This window comes from Rhineura floridana, chromosome 6 (assembly GCF_030035675.1).
Source record: "Rhineura floridana isolate rRhiFlo1 chromosome 6, rRhiFlo1.hap2, whole genome shotgun sequence".
NCBI lineage: Eukaryota > Metazoa > Chordata > Lepidosauria > Squamata > Rhineuridae > Rhineura > Rhineura floridana.
Window position 1 is genome coordinate 71,239,842 of NC_084485.1, and position 24,838 is coordinate 71,264,679.

The 24,838-nt window shown below is 41.2% G+C and overlaps 1 protein-coding gene and 1 pseudogene across 5 annotated transcripts in view; one reads left to right on the forward strand and one right to left on the reverse strand.

Annotated features, from left to right (window-relative positions):
* FOXP4 (forkhead box P4) overlaps positions 1–24,838 on the reverse strand; it is a 196,369-nt gene that overhangs the window by 129,808 nt on the left and 41,723 nt on the right. For all 5 annotated transcript variants that reach the window (XM_061632295.1, XM_061632296.1, XM_061632298.1 and 2 more), the window contains exon 2: positions 20,732–20,933. In XM_061632295.1, coding sequence (XP_061488279.1) covers positions 20,732–20,917 — 186 coding nt within the window. In that variant the 5' untranslated portion in view covers positions 20,918–20,933. The remainder of the gene's footprint in view (positions 1–20,731; positions 20,934–24,838) is intronic.
* Positions 4,340–4,770, forward strand: LOC133386467 (coiled-coil domain-containing protein 85B-like; annotated as a pseudogene).

A 24,838-nucleotide genomic window follows, 5' to 3' on the forward strand; every position in this document is an offset into this window, starting at 1 on the left:
TGTTGGATAATGGAATGGACCAAGGAATTTCAGAAGGAAATCACCCTGTGCTTAATAGATTACAGCAAAGCCTTTGATTGTGTAGATCATGAAAAACTATGGAATGTCTTAAAAGAAATGGGGATGCCACAGCATCTGATTGTCCTGATGTGCAACCTATACTCTGGACAAGAGGCTACTGTAAGGACAGAATATGGAGAAACCGATTGTTTCCCAATGGAAAGGGTGACAGGGGTGTATTTTATCACCCTATTTGTTTATTTGCAGAATATACCATACAGAAAGCGGGAATGGAACAAGATGAAGGAGGTGTGAAAATTGGAGGGAGAAATATCAATAATTTAAGATATGCAGATGATACCATACTACTAGCAGAAACCAGTAATGATTTGAAATGAATGCTGATGAAAGCTAAAGAGGAAAGCACAAAAGCAGGACTACTGCTGAACGTCAAGAAGACTAAAGTAATGACAACAGAAGATTTATGTAACTTCAGAGTTGACGAGGACATTGAAGGAATCCAGGGTCAAGGATTATCAATACCTTGGCATAATACCTAACCAAAATGGAGACAATAGTCAAGAAATCAGAAGAAGGCTAGGACTAGTGAGGGCAGCTATGACAGAACTAGAAAAGGTCCTCAAATGCAAAGATGTATCACTGAACACTAAAGTCAGGATCATTCAGACCATGGTATTCACGATAAGTTGGACAGTAAAAAAAGCGGATAAGAGAAAAATCAACTCATTTGAAATGCGGTGTTGGAGGAGAGCTTTGCGGATACCATGGACTGCGAAAAAGACAAATAATTGGGTGTTCGAACAAATTAAACCAGAACTACCGCTAGAAGCTAAAATGATGAAACTGAGGTTATCCTACTTTGGACATAATCATGATTCACTAGAAAAGTCCATAATGCTGGGGAAAACAGAAGGGAGTAGAAAAAGAGGAAGGCCAAACAAGAGATGGATTGATTCCATAAAGGAAGCCACAGCACTGAATTTACAAGATCTGAACAGAGTGGTTTACAACAGATGCTACTGGAGATTGCTCAATCATAGGGTCACCATAAGTTGAAATCGACCTGAAGGCACATAAAAACAACAACTTTATTAAGAAAAAAAACAGTCGAAAACTCCATAGACCACTCTGCAATAATTGAGCCTCCAGGTTCAGAGCCTACCAATAGCAGTTGCTGAATCCAACTATGAAAGAAGTTGAACTATTACACACTGGACTTCATTCCTACCTACAACAGCTTCTTTCCATGTGCAATAATGGGTGAGGGTGCAAGCCTGAGTAACAGGTAGCCCCATTCTCTTCAGATTACAAAGGGAAATTTGTAAGACTACAGCCATGACTACCCCCAGTCCTAGATCAGTCTTTAAACCATGCTTATTTTATGTGTGTTTATACATCAAAGGGTGAAATGCTCATATATACATAAATACATACATACACCCCTCTTGTATACATTTCCTAGTTATGCTAATGTAGTGAGCGAAACCCAGTTTGTGTTAAAGCATCATGTCATAAATGAGATACAATTTGAAATGGCAGGGATTCACTGTAGTTCTCATTCCTCTCTGTAATCACCCAGTTTTCCTCATAAAATCTAAGGCCACAAGTAACAACTATTACTGAACAGATTAGTGTGCATTCCATGGATGGAAAAGCAGTAGGGAGAGAAAGAGGAACACATTTGAAATTTGAAAGATTCGAGGAGAACTTTGGAAATTTTTCATATAAAATATTATTATTACTATATTTATATCATCATCATCATCATCTAGTGGCCCAGTTCACATGCCACATTAAACCATGGTTAAAATCTAGTTTAAAAGCTTGACCAGGACATAAGAAAGTCTGGCTTGACATGATGTCTGCACTAGGGTTTGTGGAACAATGCTCAGTTACTGTTCATGATTTGTCTGGACAGAAATAACCCATAAGTCTAGGTATCATTGCTTTTCAGCCTTTCCCCCACCTTTTTATTCTACAGTAGGCACATGTAGCCTCCCACCCAAATTTAAACCAAAGCTGTCCCTGGCCACATCCACACCAGACCTTTCTTTCACTTTAGACAGCCATGGCTTTTCTCAAAGAATCCTGGGAAGTGTAGTTAGTGAAGGGTGCTGAGAGTTACTAGGAGACGCCCTGTTCCCCTCACAAAGTTTCAATCAGAGTGGCTAACTGTTAAACCATTCTGGCCACTGGAGTTCTCTCAGTGGAACAGGAGTCTCCTCTCAGCACCCTTCACAAACTACACTTCCCAGGATTCTCTGAGGGAAGCCATGACTGTCTCAAGTAAAATCAAAGTCTGGTGTGGGTGGGGGCCCCTGATTAGGCAAGCCCAGCAGCTGTGAGTCTGGCTTTTAGAACTCTGACAGTTGGTTCTTACTGAGCATGCCCTGCGTTATCATAGGGTGCCAGCCAAGATTTCTTAAATTAATTAAAAATCAACCAGGCATTTTTTTAACTTTTAAATTGCAGAAGATGAAGGCCAGAGTATGGGGCAAGGTCAGTATTAGGATTATAGGTACTCTGTGAACATGGCTGATTTTTAATGAATTTCAACAGATTATGAGAACTCTGAGAGAAAAAAGTCCAAAAGGGCTCTGGGGTTTTTCTCTCTCTCTTTTTAGACTTTGAACTCTCAATTCTCTCTGACTGCTTTGTGTATCGTCATGAAAATTGAGAGGGTTGTTAAGCAAGCGTTTCTGAGTTCAGGACTATAAGTTTTGTAACGTTTTGTTTTGAATGAGCTTATGGGAAGCATCAGAATAGCATGGGGGGTATTTTCAATTTAACATTGCGGAATGTGAAAAATCCATGCTGGCTATAGTATACAGCCACTCTCGTAGCTGTATAATAAAGTATTCAATTTCATGTTTTATATTGTGCATTTAGCAATCAAAATGCATCAAGAACCAAGAGCCATGGATGAGTTTCCGTTGAGAAAATAAAAAGTTTCCATTTCAAAAGCACAACTCTAAGATTAATATTATTTTCAAAATCTCCCCTACCTCCACTCCCACCCCACCCAATTTTAATCCATACCAATCAGCTGCATTTCTGGGGGAAGAATTTGAGCTTTGGAAGCTTACTGACTTCTTCAATTTTAGTTTTAACGTGTGCTCTGGATTCCAAGCCAATGTATCATGGATCCAGCTCAAGAGCTGTTTCTGAAAATCCTCGAGTTTCTTTGTATCTGCTCCTTTATGGAAGGAGCAACAAAGGTTGCTAAAGGATGGTGTGTGCACATATATAGCAACAAAGAAAGCCTACAATTAATTCCAGGTGCACATGAACACTAAGGAAATCTTGCCAGTATCAGACCTGAAGAAGAAATAGGAGCTACTGCTGTGAATCCCACACTTAGAAGTTTGAAGATCACCACTCTTCTCAGCAATGAATCAGCAGACATGTTGTTGTCCAATTCAAAATGTTATGCGGATAGTCGAAAAGAGATACATTTCCCCTTAAAACTTTCAGCAGACCAAAAAGTGGCCAGACTCAAGACTTGTGGTTATGCCAGGTAGTATTTTTCCCCACATGACAGATGAGCAGCTGCTTCTCAAGCTGTACAATGAACCCAGACATCGTTCTCTCATAGAAGCACTTCTAAGAAAATTGCGTTTTCCCAGCCTTTAAAATGTGGTGTTTTTGTCATTGGAAAAATGTGGTTTTGCTTCAGCTTTTGTCCATTGTGCTACTTACTGCAATTAGGAATTTGGTTGTGGAAGAATACCTGTTGGCCTGTATCACTGACAACTCTAGTTATGATCACCTCAAACCCTCCCCAATGCAAATGCCATTTTGTGGCTTTTAAAACCAAATATATTTATTTTATCCCTTTGCTTTTTTTTAACTGTCTTTAGAAGCTAAGCAATTCTGTACTATGGAAATGCTAGTACACTCAGGGTGAGCAAGGCTAGTCTCTCCCCAGATCAATGCACTAGAACAATTTTATTATCTTTTTCCATTTATTTTTCCTTTTTCACCCTTTTTGTTCTTTGGAAGATTGTTTGCTCCACTTTCAAACATAGGGAAAGTACATTTGCTCCTGTTTAGAAAAGCAACAGCAAGGCAAAACCCCACTGTAGCAAGGCTTCTCTGTCAAGGATGTTGGAATCAGGGCCAGTTCTACCATTAGGCTAAGTGAGAGGACTGCCTCAGGCAGTATATGCTGTGTGGCAGCTCTGGCTGTTCCTCCTAATTATAATTTGCCTCAAGCAGCAAAACATCTTAGGCTGGCCCTGCTTGGAATAAGGATGCAAGCCTCCAGAACCACTAAACAATCCTTGAGATTAATCTTCATTTTCTCCAGAACTGATCCATGAGATTGATCCACAAACTGAAGGTGGTTAACGGGCAGCAGCAGGCAGGGAACCGCGAGCTGCGTGACCTGTGCTGCTTCCTTGACAAGCATTGGCTCAAGGCCAAGCACCTGGTGTGCCACTGGCAGCTCTTCGGGCACCACACAGCGCAGATGCTGCATGACAAGGTGGCCACCTGCCTCTGCAAGCTGGCCGGCCTGGAGGGCCTCCAGGAGCGCCTGGCCAAGGACAACCTGGAGCTGAAGGAGCTCTGCCTGGCCCTTGAGGAGGAATGCGCCTCCACGCAGCCCGACGCCAGCCCAGCCCCGCCGGCGGCTCCTCGGAGCATAGCCTGCCCTGTGGATCCCGCAACCTGGGCAATGGCAGCTCCAGCATCGGCAGCGTCAGCAGCCCAGACCAGCTCCACCCTACCTGCACCCCCGACAACTAAACCCACGGGGAGGACACCTCGCTTCCTTCGCCTCTGCATGGGAAGATGGGCATGCCCTGCCCTAGCCCACAGATCCTCCGTCCTTTGCTCCGTGCTCCTGGCATGAAAGAACCTGGACGGGGCACTATGTTTGCCTCTGTTCCTATTTCTCCCGCCCGGCTGAAGATGTCATGCCTGGGGAAACTCGTACCCGTCTCAGTCCCAAAGCAGGGCAGCGGTGGATGTATGTAACTTATTCTGAGTTTCTTTCCTGGACATTTTTTTCTTAATAATGTTATTTGTTATTTAGTTTAATTTTTGCAAATTGTATTGCTTTCATTGATGTATTTTTTATACTTGTGTTTATTTTTCTTTGTAAGCCACCTTGAGGGCCTTTGGCCGAAAGGAGGGGTATAAATAAATTATTATTATTATAATAAACTGGCTTTATACCCTCCAGCATAGGAAGTGAACATGACTCAACCAGAAATTAACCTGGTGAAATGTTTCACAAGCAAGATTGGCTTGGCATCCCTTTGCACTTCCCCTTTTACAAAATTATGTATGTGTCTCACATTCACCCATTGCCCAGCTACAGAACATCCAAAGCTCTTTAGCCAAAGTGACAGACCAAAGAATGTATGAACCATAGGGCTAGTTCTCTAAAATGAAGAGCCTGATCTCTGCCCCCAACCCCCACAAGTGGGTCATAGCATGCTATTAGGAATTATATTAGGAATTATAAGAATGTATAAATTTATTGTATGTTTTTAAGATGTTTTTGTTAACTTATGGATCATTTGAATTTATTTTTTACAGTGAATTGTGTAACTTTTTTTCTGTTCATGGTGTGAGCCACCTTGTGCATAAATTGTTATGGAAAGGCGGCATACAAATAAACAGTGATGATGATGATGATTCTAACCATCAAGCCTGTGGGGCCTCTTCTGAAGTTATTCTATGAACTGTTCCCAGGTTTCCTTGAAAAGGTGAGGGCAAAAACCTAGGATCCAACAAGCAGCCAACTACTTATCAACAGTTTCTAGAAGACTTCATGGCTAACTAATTCTGACAAAGCTTTTGCACATCCACACTCTGACTTCATAAAGTATATAACTGGGAAGTAAATACCCCAGAAGTAGTTTTGATTGTTATAGTCTGCATATTTTTAATGTTTTAAAACGGCCTAAAATATTCTCTCATGCTCCATTCAGCAAAGTACGCTATGTTTAATTTCAAATAAGTAGTATGACCGTTAACTAAGATGGGGGGGCACCTGACAACCCATTTTTCCTCTTCCTATGAACATTCAAACAGAACTTCCTAATTGGATAGGATACAGACTTTAAGTTCCAACAATACACAGCTATTTTGGAAAACTATATTCAAAGAAAGATGAAGACAGACATAAATATTTTACTTTTTCCCTCCATTATTTAATCCAAAAATGGGGGGGGGTTAGCCTGGTTGTTATGTTATAGTAACCTCATAAAAATAACATTATCACATTCCAGATTTAGAAGTAGTAAAGCACTTCCACACTTGCTTTGGGACTGGCTGTTATCAATACATGATACCACATTGAAAAGCACTCTTGTATCTACCTGCACACTTTTATATGATCAGAACCAAATGGCACAAGAAACCAGAACAAACGGCCAGATACTTAAAATCTGATTTCCAGCTTCCAAACTGAACTTTTCCAGCTTCCAAACTGACCATTCTTTAGTTTAAGACATACCACCACCTCACTAGGAATGACTCTGCTGAACCCCTTTTCTCAAATCTATCATTCTTCTTGGCTATGATTAAACATCATTTCCACTAATAAAGAGCAGAAAAACAGGTTTAACCTGAACCAAACAGTTCCTTCTTTCTCATCTTTTTCAAAAAACTGTTTTATAGTCAAATAATAAATATAAATCAGTCCAAAGTAAGAGGGAGATGAAGATGACTGAAGTGCTTCCCTATGTTCCTTCTGAGAGGAGGGGTTGGATATAAATTTAATAAATAAATCAAGAAGTGCTCTGGCCTCTACTTTTTAATCTTAAAATACTGTCATATCATGTATTGCAGCAATATATTTAAAATGTGATCACATGTTTTTGCTAAATAAATCTTTACATGCTCAAGTCATGCCCTACCCAATGAACACACACCTTAACTCCCCCTTAAATATGAAACTGCTCAATTTTAAGGGCTTATTTTCATTTAAGAGTTTAACATTTATACAACATGTCGATCATAAAAATGATTCCAAATACACAAAACAAACATTATGCAATGTAAATTAAATAGATTTTCCAGATGGGGACATTATTATATGACTGCAGTTTAGAAAGACAGCTACCAAGAATCAACAGGATAGTAGTCTCAAGAGAAGTGTATGCATTTCTAAAAATGGGATAAAAATATTCCTGCTGGCTTTCCTGTAGTGCTTAAAGCAACAAGATGACCAACCAGTACCAATGGGTTTGTAAACACTTGGTGAACACTTCATCTGAAAATATACAGCTGCTACAACGGAATAATTTTCCGGATTCTCCACTCTCCCAATCCACACAAGTCCTAACTCTGAAAGCGATAAAATCTTATGCTTATACATGCACACACTATTTTGGAGTTAGGATAGAGGGAAATATATGAAACACTCCTTTTGGGTCTTTTAACACTTATTTTTGAGCCTTCAGACTACATTTTAGCAGCATATTGAAGCTTTTTTCTGTAACATACATATGCAACTCTCCTTTAAAGTTAAGAAACAGATTTTCATGACTACTAAATCCAAAGCTTTAAAGTATAGTAAAATTTGCAAACAAGTTGCAAAAGCTGATAACATTGCCTTAGTACCAATATCGTTACTACCTTTGTAAGCTCCTGAATTATATAGAAAGTTTGTGTGGAATCATTTTAGAAGATTTATTGGGTTTTATACAGAATTGGTACGTGGGGAAAGAGCAAGTTCCTCATTCGAACAGAAACAGATTTTCATAAAGTGCCATACAAAGGCCAACATTTACTCTCATTTGTCTACCAACCATTATATTTCTGATAGTCACCTTTCATCAGGCACTCTAGATCAAACTGGTGTTTTTGGGAACCAACCACTCCACTTTCATTTCAGCACTGCACTTTAAATGAGATTCTTCCCTCCCAGCTAGTATTTCCATTGCTTTGTAATTGCTATGTGTAAGGTTGCTGTGTGACTGTCAAGGACACTTAAGGGATAGTGCCCATGAGATCACCAATGAGAAGAGGCATGAAGAGACATGTCCAGCTCCCCCCCATCATGCCCATACAACATTAGATGGTATTTTCTTATCTTAATTTTTGTCAGTGCTTCACTTCATTTTTACTAGCACTTCCAGCAATACATCACTATTTCCCAGGTAGGCATGGCACACCTGTATAAAATATTGTCAATTGACTGCCTACTTGACCGCAGTCAACTATTTCATGAAGCCATGGTGTTAATGATAAATAATTGGTCTGCTGTGTACTGTATACAACTGCCTTGTAAAAACTGACTTTAAAAACATTATTTTGTTGTATTTGATTTTTTTAATGTAATTTTAGGCTGATCCAGGATAAAAGACAAAGGCTACAATCCAATATATATCTACTCAAAAGTAAGCTCCATTGGGTTCAATGGGACTTACTTCCAAGTAAGTGTGTACTGGATTTCAACCAAAGAGAAGGTTTATTTCAGTTAACTATTCACATTTATAAAGGCCTTATCGAACACTGGGTGCTTCAGATAATACTCCAAGTCAGGAGGACTGGGAACTAGCTACATGCTCACACACTGCCTCTTCCTAACTCCCCTCAAGTGTGCAGCTAAATACGTTGCTTTCTCATTTAATCAAATTACAGTATGCATTTGGAGGCAAGGCCTCCAAACCACTGTGGCAAACCAGGATCACTCCACACCTTGCTTTCAGGTTTGGATATAATGGCATACTATGATGTGATTAAACCAGGAAGCAATGTATTAAGTTCCATATGAAGGGAGGAGTGAAAGCACAAGCACAGGGCTCGTTCCTGATCTCCCAGGCAAAGGTTTGGAGGACTGTCTGAATGTTGTAACATGTCACTGTCAAGTTGAAATTTATTACAATTAAAAAAAATTAGTATCATTGCTTTACAATAAAAGCCGCTTTATTTTGTAATTAAAGTGTCTAACCTGTTGACCACACAAGTATATTACTGCTGTTCTAACAAAGTTAATGGTTTACAGAGGAATCCAAATCTCCCTTATGCCAGGCTGTGGGGGTTTGAAATGAGTGGAGGCATCCCTCCACTTGGCTCCCTCTGGCTGAGCAGGCCTCCCCATGGGTAGGACGCCTGCTGCCAGCATCCTTACCAGCAGAAAGCCTGAAAATGCGACATTCCAAGGATGGGTGGCGGGCTGAGCCGGCCTAGAATCTGCTGGATAATGAGCTGGTCTCACAGCCATTGCTAGTATCAGGTCCAATCACTGTGTCATTCTGGATCTGGCCCAGTGATCAGGCCCAACTGTCCTAACCTCCCCCTGCATGTGTGTGTGTGTGCTCATTCACACAGAGAATGAACAGTAGGCCTGCGGATGCACCAGTAGCTTTGTAGGGCCCTGAAGAGGCGGTGATCTTTGAAAAATAATTGACTTATTATTTTGTCAATACTTGAACAGTTCATTGTCCAAGTCTTTTTGACCACCTATATGCTCAGCTCTACCCTCCTGAAACAAAACTCTCACTCATTTAATCTAGCCACTTATGCCACTGCCATTATGGAAGCACTGAGGGAAAGTGAAATGCCCTAATGGATCTTAAATGTTTATGATCTGTATATAGATTGGCCACATTATTTCAGCAGTCCACTGCTCTAGCCAAAATGGAGATAGTATAAATACTAGGCTAGATTTGATATACGATTAACAAAACATAGTACAAATTAATGTATTCTGTTTCCATAAACTGAACATGTCTGATATAAGCACAATTGTCCCAAAGAGACAGGACCCAGACTGGTTTAGATCAGCAATAATCAATGTCTTCATCCCTCGAGAGTAGACAATTCTCAAGTGTGACATAACGGCTGCCTCCATATCCTCCATGGCTGAACTCACTCAAGCTGAATAACCTGGCAGGAACCATTTCAGTATAAAATAAGAGGATGGCCTAACGATCCTCTCATTTTGCAATGGAAGAAGCAACTGCATTGTCAGAACAGCACCTTCGCTTGGAGAGAAGGCCACCAAGTGTCAGGAAGGGGATAAATGCAGGCCACAGGCTGCCAAGTGGCAACCTCTGGTTTAGATTAAACGTTTTAACGCAACAAACGTACAATTTTCAATAGGGCAAAGGGACAGGTCCCATATTCAGTACTGGACCTCCTTAATTTATTTACTTTTTTAAAGGGTTTAGGTAATAGGTAATGGGAAAGGCTGCTGCCAGTCAGAAAAAACAGTATTCGGCTAGATGGACAGTCTAACCTGCTATAAGACAGCTTCCTATGCTCTGAATTATTTAGTTACACAGATCCCTTACTTCCTGTCTGAAATCTGAAAAGTTCAGTGTGATTTAAAGGCTCACTACCATACCCTGCTAACCTAGTTGGCCCAACGAAAGGATCTGTGTAATCATGCCAACTGACCTTGCAGCCAGAGACACGCTTACCACAACAGAGGAACATAAAAGCTTCGGCTATGGGGCAGTATATAAATGCAATAAATAAATAAATAAAAGCAGCTGCTTCCAGCAGCAGATTCTGAAGATTTTCTAAAATGATATGGGGGAGGCATGCATAGAAAGGAAACTGTCAAAACTTCACAGAATCAAGAAATGTATGAACAAGACGGAGGCTCTCTTTTAGAAGATATTCTAGTATCTAGTTATGCTGCCACACAGAGCTATATCAGGGAGTTCAAGGTGCAATTTCTAAAAACACAGCTTATGCAGAAAAGTCACCTTTAAAACACTTCACTGTAATTGATATACCACACAACACCTTGAACTGCTCAAAATGTGTTTGGACACAAGTGGCCCAAAAGCCCTATTCTGGGGGGGGGGGGGGGAAGACCACAAAAACTGTCAGAAGCAGCCTAAACATATATCAGAGAGAAAATCTGGCTTCAAAGCCTATATGAGATTTAAATGTTTGTTTTAAAGTAGGAGTAGGCTAGCCTGCTTCACCCCCCTTCCAATTGGTTAGCCACCAGATAACTAACACAATCTCAAAAGTGTAAGAAAAGCAATAAGGCCCCTGAAGGGTTAAGCTCTCCTCCAGATGTTCTCAGCAGTGGCTCCCAAGGAAGTCAAGAGCTCTCAATGTGCAGTGCTCAGGACTGACCCATACAAGCCTGTTGCCCTGGGTTTCACAGGATTCTTCTTCCCCCTCCCCAGTCTAGTCATACCAAGTAAGGTGGAAGGTGGTTTTTCATCATACTGCCTTCATCTCCACTTTCCAGTTTTTGTAATCCTCCCTCTTTCCAAGGATTAAAGAGGATCTGAACTTGGGATGGCGGGGTTCTGAAGGGGAGGGCTTAGCCCAAGTTAAAAACTCATTAATGTGCAAAGACTAGAGCTCTTTTGAATCTCGTTACAGGATGTTAACACACTGGAGGTCTCTTGATGTTCCCACAGCAACCACTGTGGGAGTTCCCAGACGCTAGGCAACCCTCCCATGACCCTGGCTGACCTTTCCCCTTCTGTGACCCTTGCCACAATGTAAGCGCGCGCTATTGAATCCCAGGACGTTTTTCAGCAGAGCCCCACCATTGAAACCTAAGGATTTTCCTCTAACACCATCAAATTTGCTAGAAAAAGCTGGGAAGTGATCCCTCCATTCTTTCCACTCTCTTCAGAAAGGGTCTGCGGAAGCCTCACTGGAAGTTGTTTCTAATACTCTACTCTTTGGAAAGAGAAGGGAGTTATTCTTCCTATTTCCCCAGGGCACGTTCAGAGCAGCAAAATTACAATACAGCAACTGCATGTTTACTGTAGGCTAAAGCAGCCTTCAGACTACAGATATACAGACCCTTCTAAGCTAAGGCAGGAGTGGGAATATAAATAGAAACACCAAGATTACTTTGAAAATGAACACATTTCAGAATTAACAAGGCACAACGGAGCATGTTGCTGGAGCCACATTTCCAGATCTAGGTTGCCTAGAATCAAAGATCTTGATCCCTAGACCTCCAAAATGTGTGGAAGCAGCCAAAAATGGTTTTACTATTTTATTTTTTAAATTGACTATTTTACTGGATTTTTTAGGGAGCACAAATGGATCCCAAGTTCCCCCAAACAAAAGGAGAAACTGATCAGGTCACAGTCACAGGACACATACATTTACTCACTACACGAGCAAAGTGCTCGAATTTGAATGGATACAAGCCTCGCTACGTAGAGAAACAGTTCTTATACTGGTAACCTTTTCCAAGAAAGGCCCAGGAATATTTGTACCCATAATTTGAGAAAATCAGCAGCGACAGTATTGGTATTAACAAGCTGGAAGCTGGACAGGCAAAGCCTGGCATATCTTAGGAACAGAATTCATCAACAATACAGCTAATTTCATTATCAGGATTTTGGATCTTGTTACTGCAGTTTCAGCTTCCATAAGCAGCTCATTGATGACCAGCTTAGTGATGACTACACACAAAAGCATTATTATATAGACATCCCTTATAGCCAACTTGGCACCCTCCAGATGTTTTTGGACTCCCAATCAGCCTCAGCCAAAATAGCCAATGGACAAAGGGATGGGAGTTGTAGTCCAACAACATCTGGAGGGGACCATATTGGCAATCCCCTGCCTTATTGGATGCATAGAGCTGCATGTGATTTGCGTGTATGGCACCATTGCTACTAGTTTAGGCATTGGTGTACATTCTTTGCATGCAATTGTGCAACAAATGTGGTAAGGACAGCTCAAAAAGCATTATTGCTTCTGCATGAAACACTACTACACATCTAAATGATGTATACTAGCTTGAAGACAAGTACACAAGAACACTGCATATCGCATGCATATTTCAAAGCAATAGAATCAGTATGCTTATACAGCCAGAAGTGAAAGATGACAACAGTGTTATTGCTATTATTTATAAGAAGTATCTAAAATCTCTAGGTGCTGCAGAATGATTACATTTTTTAAAAAAAATATCCCTGGCTCACAACTGAATTAAAGACCGGACACATTACGGAGAAAAAGGAAGGAAAGTAAACGAAAATCTAGCACGGCTGTTCTGTTTTCCTGACAGCAGCACACAGTGTTTAGTGTTTTCTTGGAGTCTGCCTTGTATCAAATTGGAAAGGGCAAACTCCACAAGAGAAAGGTTATTTGGGGGTGGGGGAAAATAGGAACCCCAAAGAGCTGCAATACCCACAAACACTGGGAATGTGGGGCTGGGAGATGTGATTAATTGACCAACTTGCAAAGGATTCAGAAATGTGACTGGGTGTTTAGGCATTTTCAATGTGATTTTTCTTTGCATGGCAAAATGTTCCCAGAAGAGCAGCATTATCTTAGGTAACAAGTCAAAATTAGAGAGTGAGCCATGTATAACAAAACAAAACTACAAATTCAAAATCTTTGTTTCATAAGTTATTCCTTTAGACATGTAACAGTAATTGAGTTTGTCAGAAGTCAGACAAATCTAGCTTGACACCTAGCTTGCCAAATCACATCCCAGAGCTTTTGTTTTGTCCTTTGATAAATGGAGACCCTTCTATGATCCATAAATGAAATAGCCCCAGGAACAGCTGAGGCTGTTACACATCTGCATGTGCATACACATCTTCATGTAGCACTCAAGGAATTTGCTTGCCCATCCCAGATTTCTTTCTTCATCTATCCTGAATTCAAGTTCAGCAACTCCCCTCTTCCTACATCACCCTCCCTTTTCCTAGCCTCAGGACCATACGCTGGCTGCAGGTCACACAGCCTCCTTGTTCCTTTCATCTCTATTTAAACAAGCTCTTCAGCTCTGCCCGTTGCATGGAAACAGACACTCCGTCTTGTTCAAAAGTGACGTGCGCTCTTTTGCCAGTGCTGTTTGTTTCAGTCTAAACTCCTGTCAGATGCCTGACTTCTGACTCTCTCTGTTTATCTCCCTCTCCTTCTGTCACCTCATTACTCCACAGCCCAGCTCACGTTTCCAGGGCTTGTTTACCAAAAGCTCAGGAGTTCGGCACTTTGTCTGCCTGGGAAGAGCTAGAGAGAACATGTTATACCTGCACAAAAGCTGGAATAACCACAACAAAATCCTCTACTGTGATCTTCAAAATGTGTTCATACAGTGTGTGTGCCTCAAACAGGTCTCTTCAATGAAGAAATATCCTCATCAGCGGGGTCCTGGTAGTAGCTTCTTTACAAAATATATCATCATTAAGAGATGTAATCTTCTAGTGGACCAAGCAGAGGCCTAGAAGCCAGGGATATGTTAGTTCTGATTTCCACTCCAAGTCTTTTGTGGTTTGGGCAAATAACTTTGCCTCTCTGTAGGAAGATGGCCAATGCGCTGCATTCCACTTGGAGTATAATCAGCAAAGGCTTATAATGTTCCATGTGTTGGCTTATTTTGTGTTAACCCAATGAAACTTGCATGGGAATTAGCATTCAAAATCATTTACCCCTTTGTCAAAGGGATAGCATACAGCTTTGAGAAGCCACCTCTGAAAGGCACTTCACTCACTGTGAAAGCCAGAGGCTACACAACTTGGGGGGAGGGGTTCAAATAGGCATACTCGGCTGAAGTTTCTTCTGGCTGGACAATGCAGCACAGAACTGGAAAAATTTCTGAAAAGAGCAAGTATATTTTTGCTCCAGCCATCCTCATAAACACAAAAGGTCAGTTAGTCCCACAATCAGTCCCATAAAGTACGTGGATGGGCAGGCGACTGATGGAACTGTAGACTTTTTACACAGACAGCATTGAAGTATATCAAATTCTAGAAACAACCACTGTCTAAACATACATATTAAAGTCCATGTACTAGTCGGTGTTTTCCAAACATGAGACCCAGGATGTTCTGGTCCATACTCAGACTTTGGGGGTTGATTCATGTATGCAGGTGACTGAGAGAATACTATGGATATTATTTGGGGGAAACCTGCATGTCAAAAACAGTCATTTTTCAAATGTGTACTGCTCAGCACCACATATATACCATTTATTACATCAGCAGTTACAATGTATTCCCCAGAGTATATATGTGTTTGTGTAATTGAACTTCATATATAAATTGTTTTTGACATAGAAAGCACATGTCCAAAATTGCCCTAACAAAGATTAGCTAGAATTCTGAATTAGCAAGTTTTAATCTGTCTTCCCATATTTGATGGCATTAGCTACTCTCCCTTTGGAAGTAGTCGTTCATAACCAGTTTTATGACTTTCTGGGCCTTAACTCTTCTTGTGGTAGGAATTTTACCAACCAATTACATAATATGTTCTCCAATATTTCCATTCTAGCCTTTTATTTACAGATAACTTATTTTTCTAGTCCTCCTTTTGACAATTAGTTTCAGATTTTTTAAAAAATAGGGAAAGTGCATTTGGGGTATGAAGCATAAGGAAGAAACAGAAGCTGTCAGACAGGAACAGGCCATTGGCTCAGGTCTCTTTAAACAGGGGCAGATATAGGATGCTACTGGAGAAGGTGTAAATCCTTCATGAAGCACCTAATTGTGCAAAACTCTATATACGAGGACATTTATTACTGACCCCAGCTGCTGCTCAGCTTGTGTCCTGAAGCATGAAGATTGATGGCACCAATGGTTCTCATGTGAGCTACTGTCATTGCAGATGCCATCTGTGCTCAGAAGTTTCCTTTGCCTTTAAGTATTGTCTCACCCCAGTGAGTTCCACAGGTTAATTATATGCAGTGCTGGGATAGGGGAGAAAGGCAAACATTGCTTGAAATAATTATTCTTCCATTCACCGCCAAAAACTAACCTAACCTTTTAGTTACTTTGTGCCTAGCTCTCTTGTTCCTGATAAAGAAAAGGAACAAGAGTTGCTCCCCTTCACTTCTATATCGGAGGTTCCTGAACTGTGGTCCGTGAAACTTCATGCTGGTGGTCCGCAATGTGCTTCTGAAGAGCAGCAGCAATAGCAGCGGCTGCTCCAACATAATGTAAGCCTGGGCTTTGCACATGGGTCAGGGCTGCCAACAGACGGCTGGAATAGGTAAATCTTGAGGTCTCCCCCCCCCTGCAATTTCTGTGAAATATGGTAGCCTAGCCTGTTGCTCCAAGTCCTCACCTTTCAGTGAGGTCAGAGCTGTGGGCCAGGATCCAGGAACTGCTTGGACACCTGCACACCTTTCAACTGCACGTTAAATGCTGATCTCCCTATTCAGAAAAGCCAGTAGTGGAGCCAGGGGCGGCTTTTTCCCTCAGGGCCTCTCTTCCCCTCTGTGATGCAGTGAGCTGAGTGGTCAGATGGGATCGGTTCCCCATCTTCACTCCTTCCTCCTTCTTTCCCTTGCATGGCAAGGTGATGGTGGTGTTAGAAGGAACAGCGTAGGATGGACTGCCATGAGCGGCATTGGTTGGGTGAGGAAGGGAGGGAGAATTATGGTGTGTATCAGGCAGTCCCCTTCTTTCCCCCTTCCCTCACTGCCTAATGAGAAGAGATGCTAGCTTATCTTCCAGGGTCTCCAGTAGGGATGGGATCTGCATTTCAGTGCAGGATTTTCACTCCATTGAACTTCCTTCCAGTACTGCTATTGTCAGGGATCAATGTTCACTATTTACTATAAATACCAATTCATGTTTTTTCTGCAAAATATTAATATTAATATCAATATTTTTAAAACATCACTTTTCCTAGATTTTAAAAGATATTAATATTTTGAATGAAATATCAGTATTAATACTGAGGGAAATATCAGTATTAATACTGATATTTTGAGGAAGATATTGATAATATATAATTTTAGGCAAATTTTTTAAAATTCCGCTTTAGCCGCGGAAAACTGCTAGAAAAAGCCTCATCCACAAGGATAAAAAAAGTGAATAAATAGGAAGTCCGGTGTCAAATTTGAATTTTGAGAAATTCGAGCACATCCCATGGTGGGACATCATGCAGCTGATCCCATGCATATTTACTCAAGAATAACCCCCAATAAGATCAATGGTAAATGTGCACAGGAATTTTTTTGCTTAGTGTTCATGTTCTGTATATTTTGTGGTTAGTACTTCCTATTATTGTTTTTGTATGTTTGTACCATGTTTTTATTATATTTATAGCATACCCATCTATTAAAAGTGCCTAAGTATTTCACTTTGGGCATGTTGGTATATTCTGTCCTTCATTAGACATTTTTTCTTACTTCTGTATTTATTTGTATAGTGTTTCTAGTGTGTTCATACCTTGATTTTTGCTTTTTGCTTGTCATTTCCATCAGCATATTGATGGCACCATGTTCCATATCCCCAGATGACCGCTCCCAATGGTTTCATATAGCATAGGAGGCAGAATGGACACTTGCAAGAACCCACAATTCCAAAGCCAACAGTCTCCTAGTACTACTTTCTGGTAGTGACTCTGCAGGTAGGAGCAGAACCAGTGTAATAAAGCACCTCCAGATCCACCTCCCTGTGTCGCTCCAGAAGAACAAAATTGTCAATAATGCCAAAAAAAACCCACTGGGAAGTCAAGGAAAACCAACAGGGTTGTGTTGCCTCTGTTTCCCTCCCAGTAAAGGTCATCAATCAGGGTGACCAACCCTGTTTTGGTGCCAAAACTGAGCCTGAAACTAGACAGGAATCAATCTAGGTAGTCTGTAAAGGATCTAGCAATGGGCATTTAATTATCTTGCAATGGAAAGGGAAGCAACCAGATTTTGCATATAGTTTGGTAGGGAAGACAAAAATGGTCTTGCAGTTAGAATAAGAGACTGAAGTTACTACTTTGTTTTCCATTCCTTAACCCTGGAACAGAAGGGAACAGGTTCCCAAATGTTTGCCTTCCCTTAAGTGCTTTTGGGGAAAACTCATACGGAATCGCGCACATGAAAAATAGTAACAGGTCATCCATGTGGCCTTTTCAGAAAGGATCCACGGGTTTGGAGGATACTTGCTGCCTGCAAGCTCCTCTTCAAGATCATCTCAGAAAAGTCCACATGGCTGGCCAATTGTGATATTAACCTCTACCATGTGGATGTCATTACATCAGATGATTGATAGGTGAGTTGTTCCACTACTGGCTATCAAGAGCTTAGGAAGTGCTACACAAGAGACTTTACCAGCCCAATGCTCAGGACTTGGGAAATGCTTTGCATAGCACTTCCCAAATACCCAACAAGCACCAGGCTTTTGGGAGCTTGGAAAACACTACACAAGGGTCTCTTCAAGCCCTATGCTCAGTGCTTCCCAAGCCTTGAGCAATAGACTAGCAAAACTGCTTTCTGCAGGGATCTGCTGCATAATAAAGTTCCTCACAAGGAACTTGGTTGCAAAGCTGCCCATCAGATGATGAGCGGTAACTTCAACCCTACTTTCTGCCCACATGTCACCAAGTGTGGAGCAGGCAGGCATGATTTGGGGAAAACAGCTTAACGGGCTATATTTGGATCTGTGCAGGACCAGTTTGACCCACAGGCTGGATGTCCCCCAACCCTGTTCTACGTAGTAGAACCACTGCTACATGAAAGGGGTTTTTTTTAGCAGTCCCATATACTGGAAGTGGAGGGGAAGCATTACTTGAGAATTGACTGTAATCCCCCATCCAACAATGTATTGTTCGTGAAAACTCAATGCCCTGACAAAGTAGTATCCTTACATCAGGAGCAGCAGCTTTTACATGTCCCCACAGTGATTTAGGCCAAACAGCACCAGGTTCACTCTACTCACTGAGCACTGCAGAACGCTTTACCTGGACAATGAGTGAACACGCACCTGTTTACTAGAGCACACAATGCTGTAAAACGAACTGCAGTGCCAAGCCCCAAGGCACCATAAAGCCAGCCTTACTATAGCCACACACACACATACACTTCTGAATGAGAGGAGAACTGTGTCTCTTTCATTCAGCAGGGGTGACTCTGAGAAGCAAGACATGCATGATTACCCTTCAGATCAGGGGAACAGTGGCTTAACTGCGTGAGAAACGGCTGTTATTCAGGTAATGGATTTACAGTGCTCGCTACTACAGTATCAGACAGCAATTTTTTGCAGCTTTCACACTGGAATTTATGACTTAGAGAGGCAATCTCGATATGAGTCTGGGCTCATTGCCTTATTTAGTATCTGAGGTTACTAACATTTTCTCTAAAGTTTGTTTTGAAAGGTAAATTGTAAGCATTTAAATACATGCACAAACATATGCATGTGGCAAATAATAATTATATGCACGTCTAAAAAAATATGTATGAACACAGAAAAAGTCCTATGCATAAGTTTTCCTTTCCACACTGCACATATAGGAAGAGCGATGCATATGTACCTCCTTCTACAGAAATACATACCAAAATAGCAGAGAGGATGCAGTGCTGCATTGTGTAAACAAGAGTGGACACTCAGTATGCCAAAGTTGAACTCTACCATGGACTCTTCATCACACTGAAACACCTGGGCGGCTAGCAACCATGCCTGCCTCTAGTTTAGGTCTACCTAAACTGTGATTTGGAGGTAAGACAGTAAATATATGGAATGTCTCCCTAATGTGGTATCCACATACAGGCCTGGGCCAGGTCCAACGTAGTCACAAGGTACTACTGCTATGTGCTTACAATATCACCTTGACCAAGATGATCTTGAGGAGGAGCTTGCAGAAATCAAGTATCCTCTGAACCCATGGATCTTTGTGTGAGCAGAAAGAATCCACAGTGGGATGGTAAATAGGCATTACACTTGCTACAGTTGGTCTGTTTTCAAGGTAGGCAGCAGTGCACTGGTTGCAAGATGTGATTCATATAGCTGCCTCAAAAGCTTCCTAGTACTACCACAATGCCTAAAAGGTATAGCTATAGCCTGGACCAGCAGGAGGCGGACTTGCTTGCACAGCTGGAGATGGGAAAAAAGCAAGGGTACAGTATCTGTGAAATACACACACACACCTGTAAAATACATGCAACTGAAGTAGAATAGCTCACGCTCAGAAGAGCACTTTCCAATAGGGTTGGCCACAAGAATCTGTGAGCTTTAAGTTATAAGTGGACAGATAGACATGAGCCAATCTGTTCACATGACCCCAAGCATAATATCCTGCCACCACATGAGAGATGGTGGGTACAGAGAAAAAGAAGCAAAGTGTAATCACACAAGGATTTGTCATAAATGAGAGCAAACACTTGGCTAAAAGTACAGTGATTTAAGGTATGCACAGAGATTACCTAGGCATGAATGCTCAACCTAAAGAAGTCACATCTAGCAGCAAAGTACTTCCATAGGGAAAAAAAATTCACTTTAATTACAACTTGATGGAAGTGTGTCAAGGTACTAACTGTGGTTGAAGAACTGACAGCAGCAAACTATCCACTCTCCCACGAACTAACATCCTCTATTCATGGCTTATTCTCTTTCCAGTTGTCCTCCTCTGAATTGCCAATATGGAGACCAAGGGCAGGAATGGGATCCATTTTAGAGTAACCTATTCTCCTCCGATCCTCGGTGGTGCAGAGTGGTAAGCGGCGGTAACGCAGCCGAAGCTCTGCTCACGGCCGGAGTTCGATTCCAACGGAAGGAGGAAGTTGAATCTCTGGTAAAAGGGGTCAAGGTCCACTCAGCCTTCTATCCATCCATGGTCGGTAAAATGAGTACCCGGCATATGCTGGGGGGTAAAGAAAGGCTGGGGAAGGAACTGGCAATCCCACCCCATATATACGGTCTGCCTAGTAAACGTCACAAGACGTCACCCTAAGAGTCGGAAATGACTCGCACTATAAGTGCGGGGACACCTTTACCTTAACCTTTATTCTAAAGTAGGTCTGAGAAAAGCACTCAAAAGTTAGATGAGCAAGAGATAGGATATGGAAGAATCAAGTCCTCAGTACCTGCTGCTGCTGAAAATGTAAGAGTTCCACCGGGCTCATTTCGCCATTAGTTTCTCCACTGGCTCCTCCTTCTCTTCCGCATCCACCACCACCTCCTCCTCCGTCAGTTGGATTGTTTAAGCTGCTGACCCCATTCTGGCTGGAGGATGTGGAACGTATTGTCTCTGAGGCAGATTCAACCATCATGACTTGCTAGCAGCACCTGCATAAGGAAAGCAGTAACATTACAAGATATGAGCAAACATTTGAGCTGAAGCTACTAACTACACTATTTTAGAAGGCATTGCCCTGTGCAATACTGTTCACATTGCAACGACTTAACAGGACAGATTCCCCTGCCCCTATGATGTGCACATGCCCCAGGACATCTAGAAAGCAAGAACAAATATGAGCCAGAGAATGGCTGTGCCCACAAAGCTGTTCGTACAGCTAGGCCCTCAGTAGACATACTAGCATCTGCTTCTTTTTACAAGGTGAAGCTCTTAGAGAAATTAAAATTGCTTAGCTGCTAGGGAAAGTTTGGTTAACACGCTAGCCTTGGCAAATAGAGAAATTCCTTAGTGGCAACCAGAAGAAGAAAAAAAGAATCTCCGACACAAAGTTTTGGGAACCAAAAGCATCCCAGGAGGGCTAAGAGAAAGAACTTGTAAATTTTATGAACCACTGACTATTCTGGTTGTTGTGACTGTGTTATAGATTATGATGCATAGCATGGGTTGGTGAATAAAATCTGCTGGGGTACATCTCTGAAGATAAAATGACATTCCTTTACTCTAAATGAGCCTATCAACATACAATTTCAAAAGAATATTGAGGCACAGCACTTCCCATTGATTTAATATTTTCGCGTCTCCTATTTAGCCATGCAGTCAGCTCAAACACTTCTGTAGAAAATAGGATTTGATCAGAAACCAAAGGGTACTTCAGGAAGTGTTTACCTTTCAAAAGATCTTTGCCATCTCACTACAAAATGCTGTTTAAAAAATAAAAGCATTTCACCTTAATATGTAAATTTGCAATGTTATTCTGTACGGTCATTTTCAACTGCTATAGTTTGTCTTATTCCAGATTAAGATTTACATGAAAATAGAAACGTTTAGACCAGGGAGGGGGTACTTATGAGCCTCCAGATGTTTTGGGACTACAACTCCCATCATCCCTGACCATTGGATGGAGCTGCAGTCCAACAACATATGGAGGGCCATAGGATCCCTATCTTGGTGTTAGATAATCAGTACACATTTTTTATGGTTCCTCAATTCACAATTGACTGTCATGTGACCAATGCCTGCAGGATTTGGGCTGGAGTTAACAAATACCAGGGCAGGATATGCTAATCCTTTCTGTTTTATTGTTAATAAATGGAAGGGAACCTTCCTTTTTCAAAGAGTAGTACTTCTCCAATCTTAACTTCAGCCCAAAAGAACTTCCGTACACTTTAGTGAGAAGCATATTACTGCTGTTAGCTCTGCTTTGTTCCAAGGCTCAAAAAACGCTGCAGCTATTCCATATTTTTTCATTTCAACATGTACCTGTATCCAGAGCTTGGAAAAGTTATTTTTTTGAACTACAACTCCCATCAGCCCCAGCCAGCATGGCCACTGGATTGGGCTGATGGGAGTTGTAGTTCAAAAAAGTAACTTTTCCAAGCTCTGCCTGTATCCTAAAGGAAGCCCAAACCAGCTGACATCATACAAAAACAAGTATCAAAATATAACCAAACAATAGGGAAAAAGCCCAGTAAGCCTGAAGAGTTTTGATTTGATGCCTTTAAAAAAAGCCAATAACTCCCCCAAAGCAATGCCCCCTGAAATTAATAAACATTAATAAATAATACCCCCCCAAATAAAAATGTAAGGATAAACACGTATTTTGGAAAAATATACCCTTATAAACCCACTTAAGCAGCCAACACACCTACATATTTGGACAAACCTTTAGAAGGGGGCAAATTCACCCCAGAGCCCAAAGAAGCCAAGAAAAAAACACCAGGCACATAGCACAGTAATAGCAAAGAATACCAAGAGCCACCACACCCCAAAAATATCTTGTGTAAAACCTGCTCTCACTGCAGGTTAATATTCCCTTGCATTATGTGATTATGGGTGACACTGCTTTCAAGCATGCTAAGGAAAACAAACAGCAACACAAAATTGAATTACTGCTGGCCAAGTGCAAAGCGTACAGCAGCAAGAGCACATCCTGCAGTAAGCCAGCAGTAATATGCCATAAGGAAGGCATCCATAGCAATTTAAGCCAGACCTATTTTGAAAATCCACGCCTAAATTCACAGAAGTTGCCAGATAGGCAAGGAACTATTAGAGATGGGCTCAGACTTTAAACCCATCTTATATCCAAGGGCCACATTTTTGCCATAGGTGGCACTGGGAGTGGACATACAAGGTCAGGCAAATGAACCATCCTAAAAAAATTGTGTGCCTACATATTTGAAATTAGTTTGAAATTAGCACCAGATGAATGATAGTGGGACAAGCAATATAGCAGACCTAGCCTTTCAAAAACCTTTAAATTGTAGTTATTATATTTTCCTCTTTCAAATTAAAGCAGGGAGAAGTGGAGAGAAGCTGCCTCTGCTCTATCACTCATGCAACATCTAGGGACTCACTACCAGGTCACAGCCTGATCTAAAGGTGGGTTGCAACAGCAACACGTGCCACCATACAAATATATGGTACAAAATTAAGAAATGAGTCCCCATTTCTTAAAGGTGGGTCTCAGGTCTGAAAAGTTTGGAGACTACTTATCTTGGGGCTATTTGTTCCGGTATCAGAAACTGTCTATGAAGAAGCCAACAAGAAGTAATGTGGTGGCCCAAAAGAATTATTGGGAAGAGGTAGTTTCTGTCCCAGACACAAGCAACTGTCAGAACCTTCCTATTCAAGAGAAAGCAGCAGGGAGGAAGAAAAAAATTAAGAGGAATCACGAGCATACACACTATGCTAACTCAGATTCAAGTATGGAGAAGTGGGTAGGGGAGGTTAACGCTCTCCCCACAGTATATAGGAAAGCTCAGAGGCAGTACCAATTTCTTCTTCAAGAGCCTTTAAACTGTTAGGTATTCTGCCACCTGTGCAACTTAAATAATCCTGGTAAGGTAATATCAGATAACTTTTCTCTTCAGTCCCAAAGAACCCTTTAAGCTGTGATGGGGGTAGACCTCTTAAGAACTTTAAAGGCCCCATGGGGAAAGGTAGGGTTTGTACTTTGCCCTTATGCTGCCAGGATTCCAGGGCAACATGTATTCACATTAACTGGCTTTCTCACTTTTGTTTTGTTCCCCCCCCCATTTAAACACATACTGTTTCTCCAAGTACCTGGGGTGTTTTGCTGTTATGCATCTCTATCAGAATGTATTTTGATAAATTCTTCTGTATTTTAATTTTTGTAAGCCTCTTAAGATATTTTGCAAAGAGTGATGAACAAATAATAATGAGGAAGAGGACAAACATTATTCCCTTCTAGACAGCAAGACAAGACATAGTTGACATCACAGGACAAGGAGGAAGAGGAGTGGAAAGGAAGTCAATTTTTTAATCTTACTTTTATTTCTCATACAATCAAAATTGACTTGGAGTAACTGCTTCCGCTGGCTATACCCACAATCAGTAACATGCACAGAGAGAGATGCTCTAGATTACTTACTTAGTAAATTACCTAGTAAACTGACAGCAAGAATTATTTGCTGTGAGGGTTGGCATTGGATAGTCAACAGTTGGTATCTGCTTGACTTTAAAAAGAAAAAAATCCAGATATTTGGGGGAGAGGAGAATCCCTCAGAGAAAGGTCTTTCTGGAACACAGTTAGGGGTCCTTTTTCTAAAGTTCTGGTTTGAGATCACTGAGAATGCACTATTGCCGCACTCTCAAGCTTTTCTGTGCAATCACAAAAGCTAGTAATTTACTTTAAAAATAAAGTGAAAGCAGATCCTAATATTTATTCATATTATTTAGCAAGGTAGCACAAATAGTTATGTGAATGTAAAGGAGGCTATACCAATTATCTTAAATTAATAAAACCAATTCTGTTAAGATCACTGGACAGAGTTTTGCTACCCCAATTCTATATAGTAGTGCCGTTAAACTACAA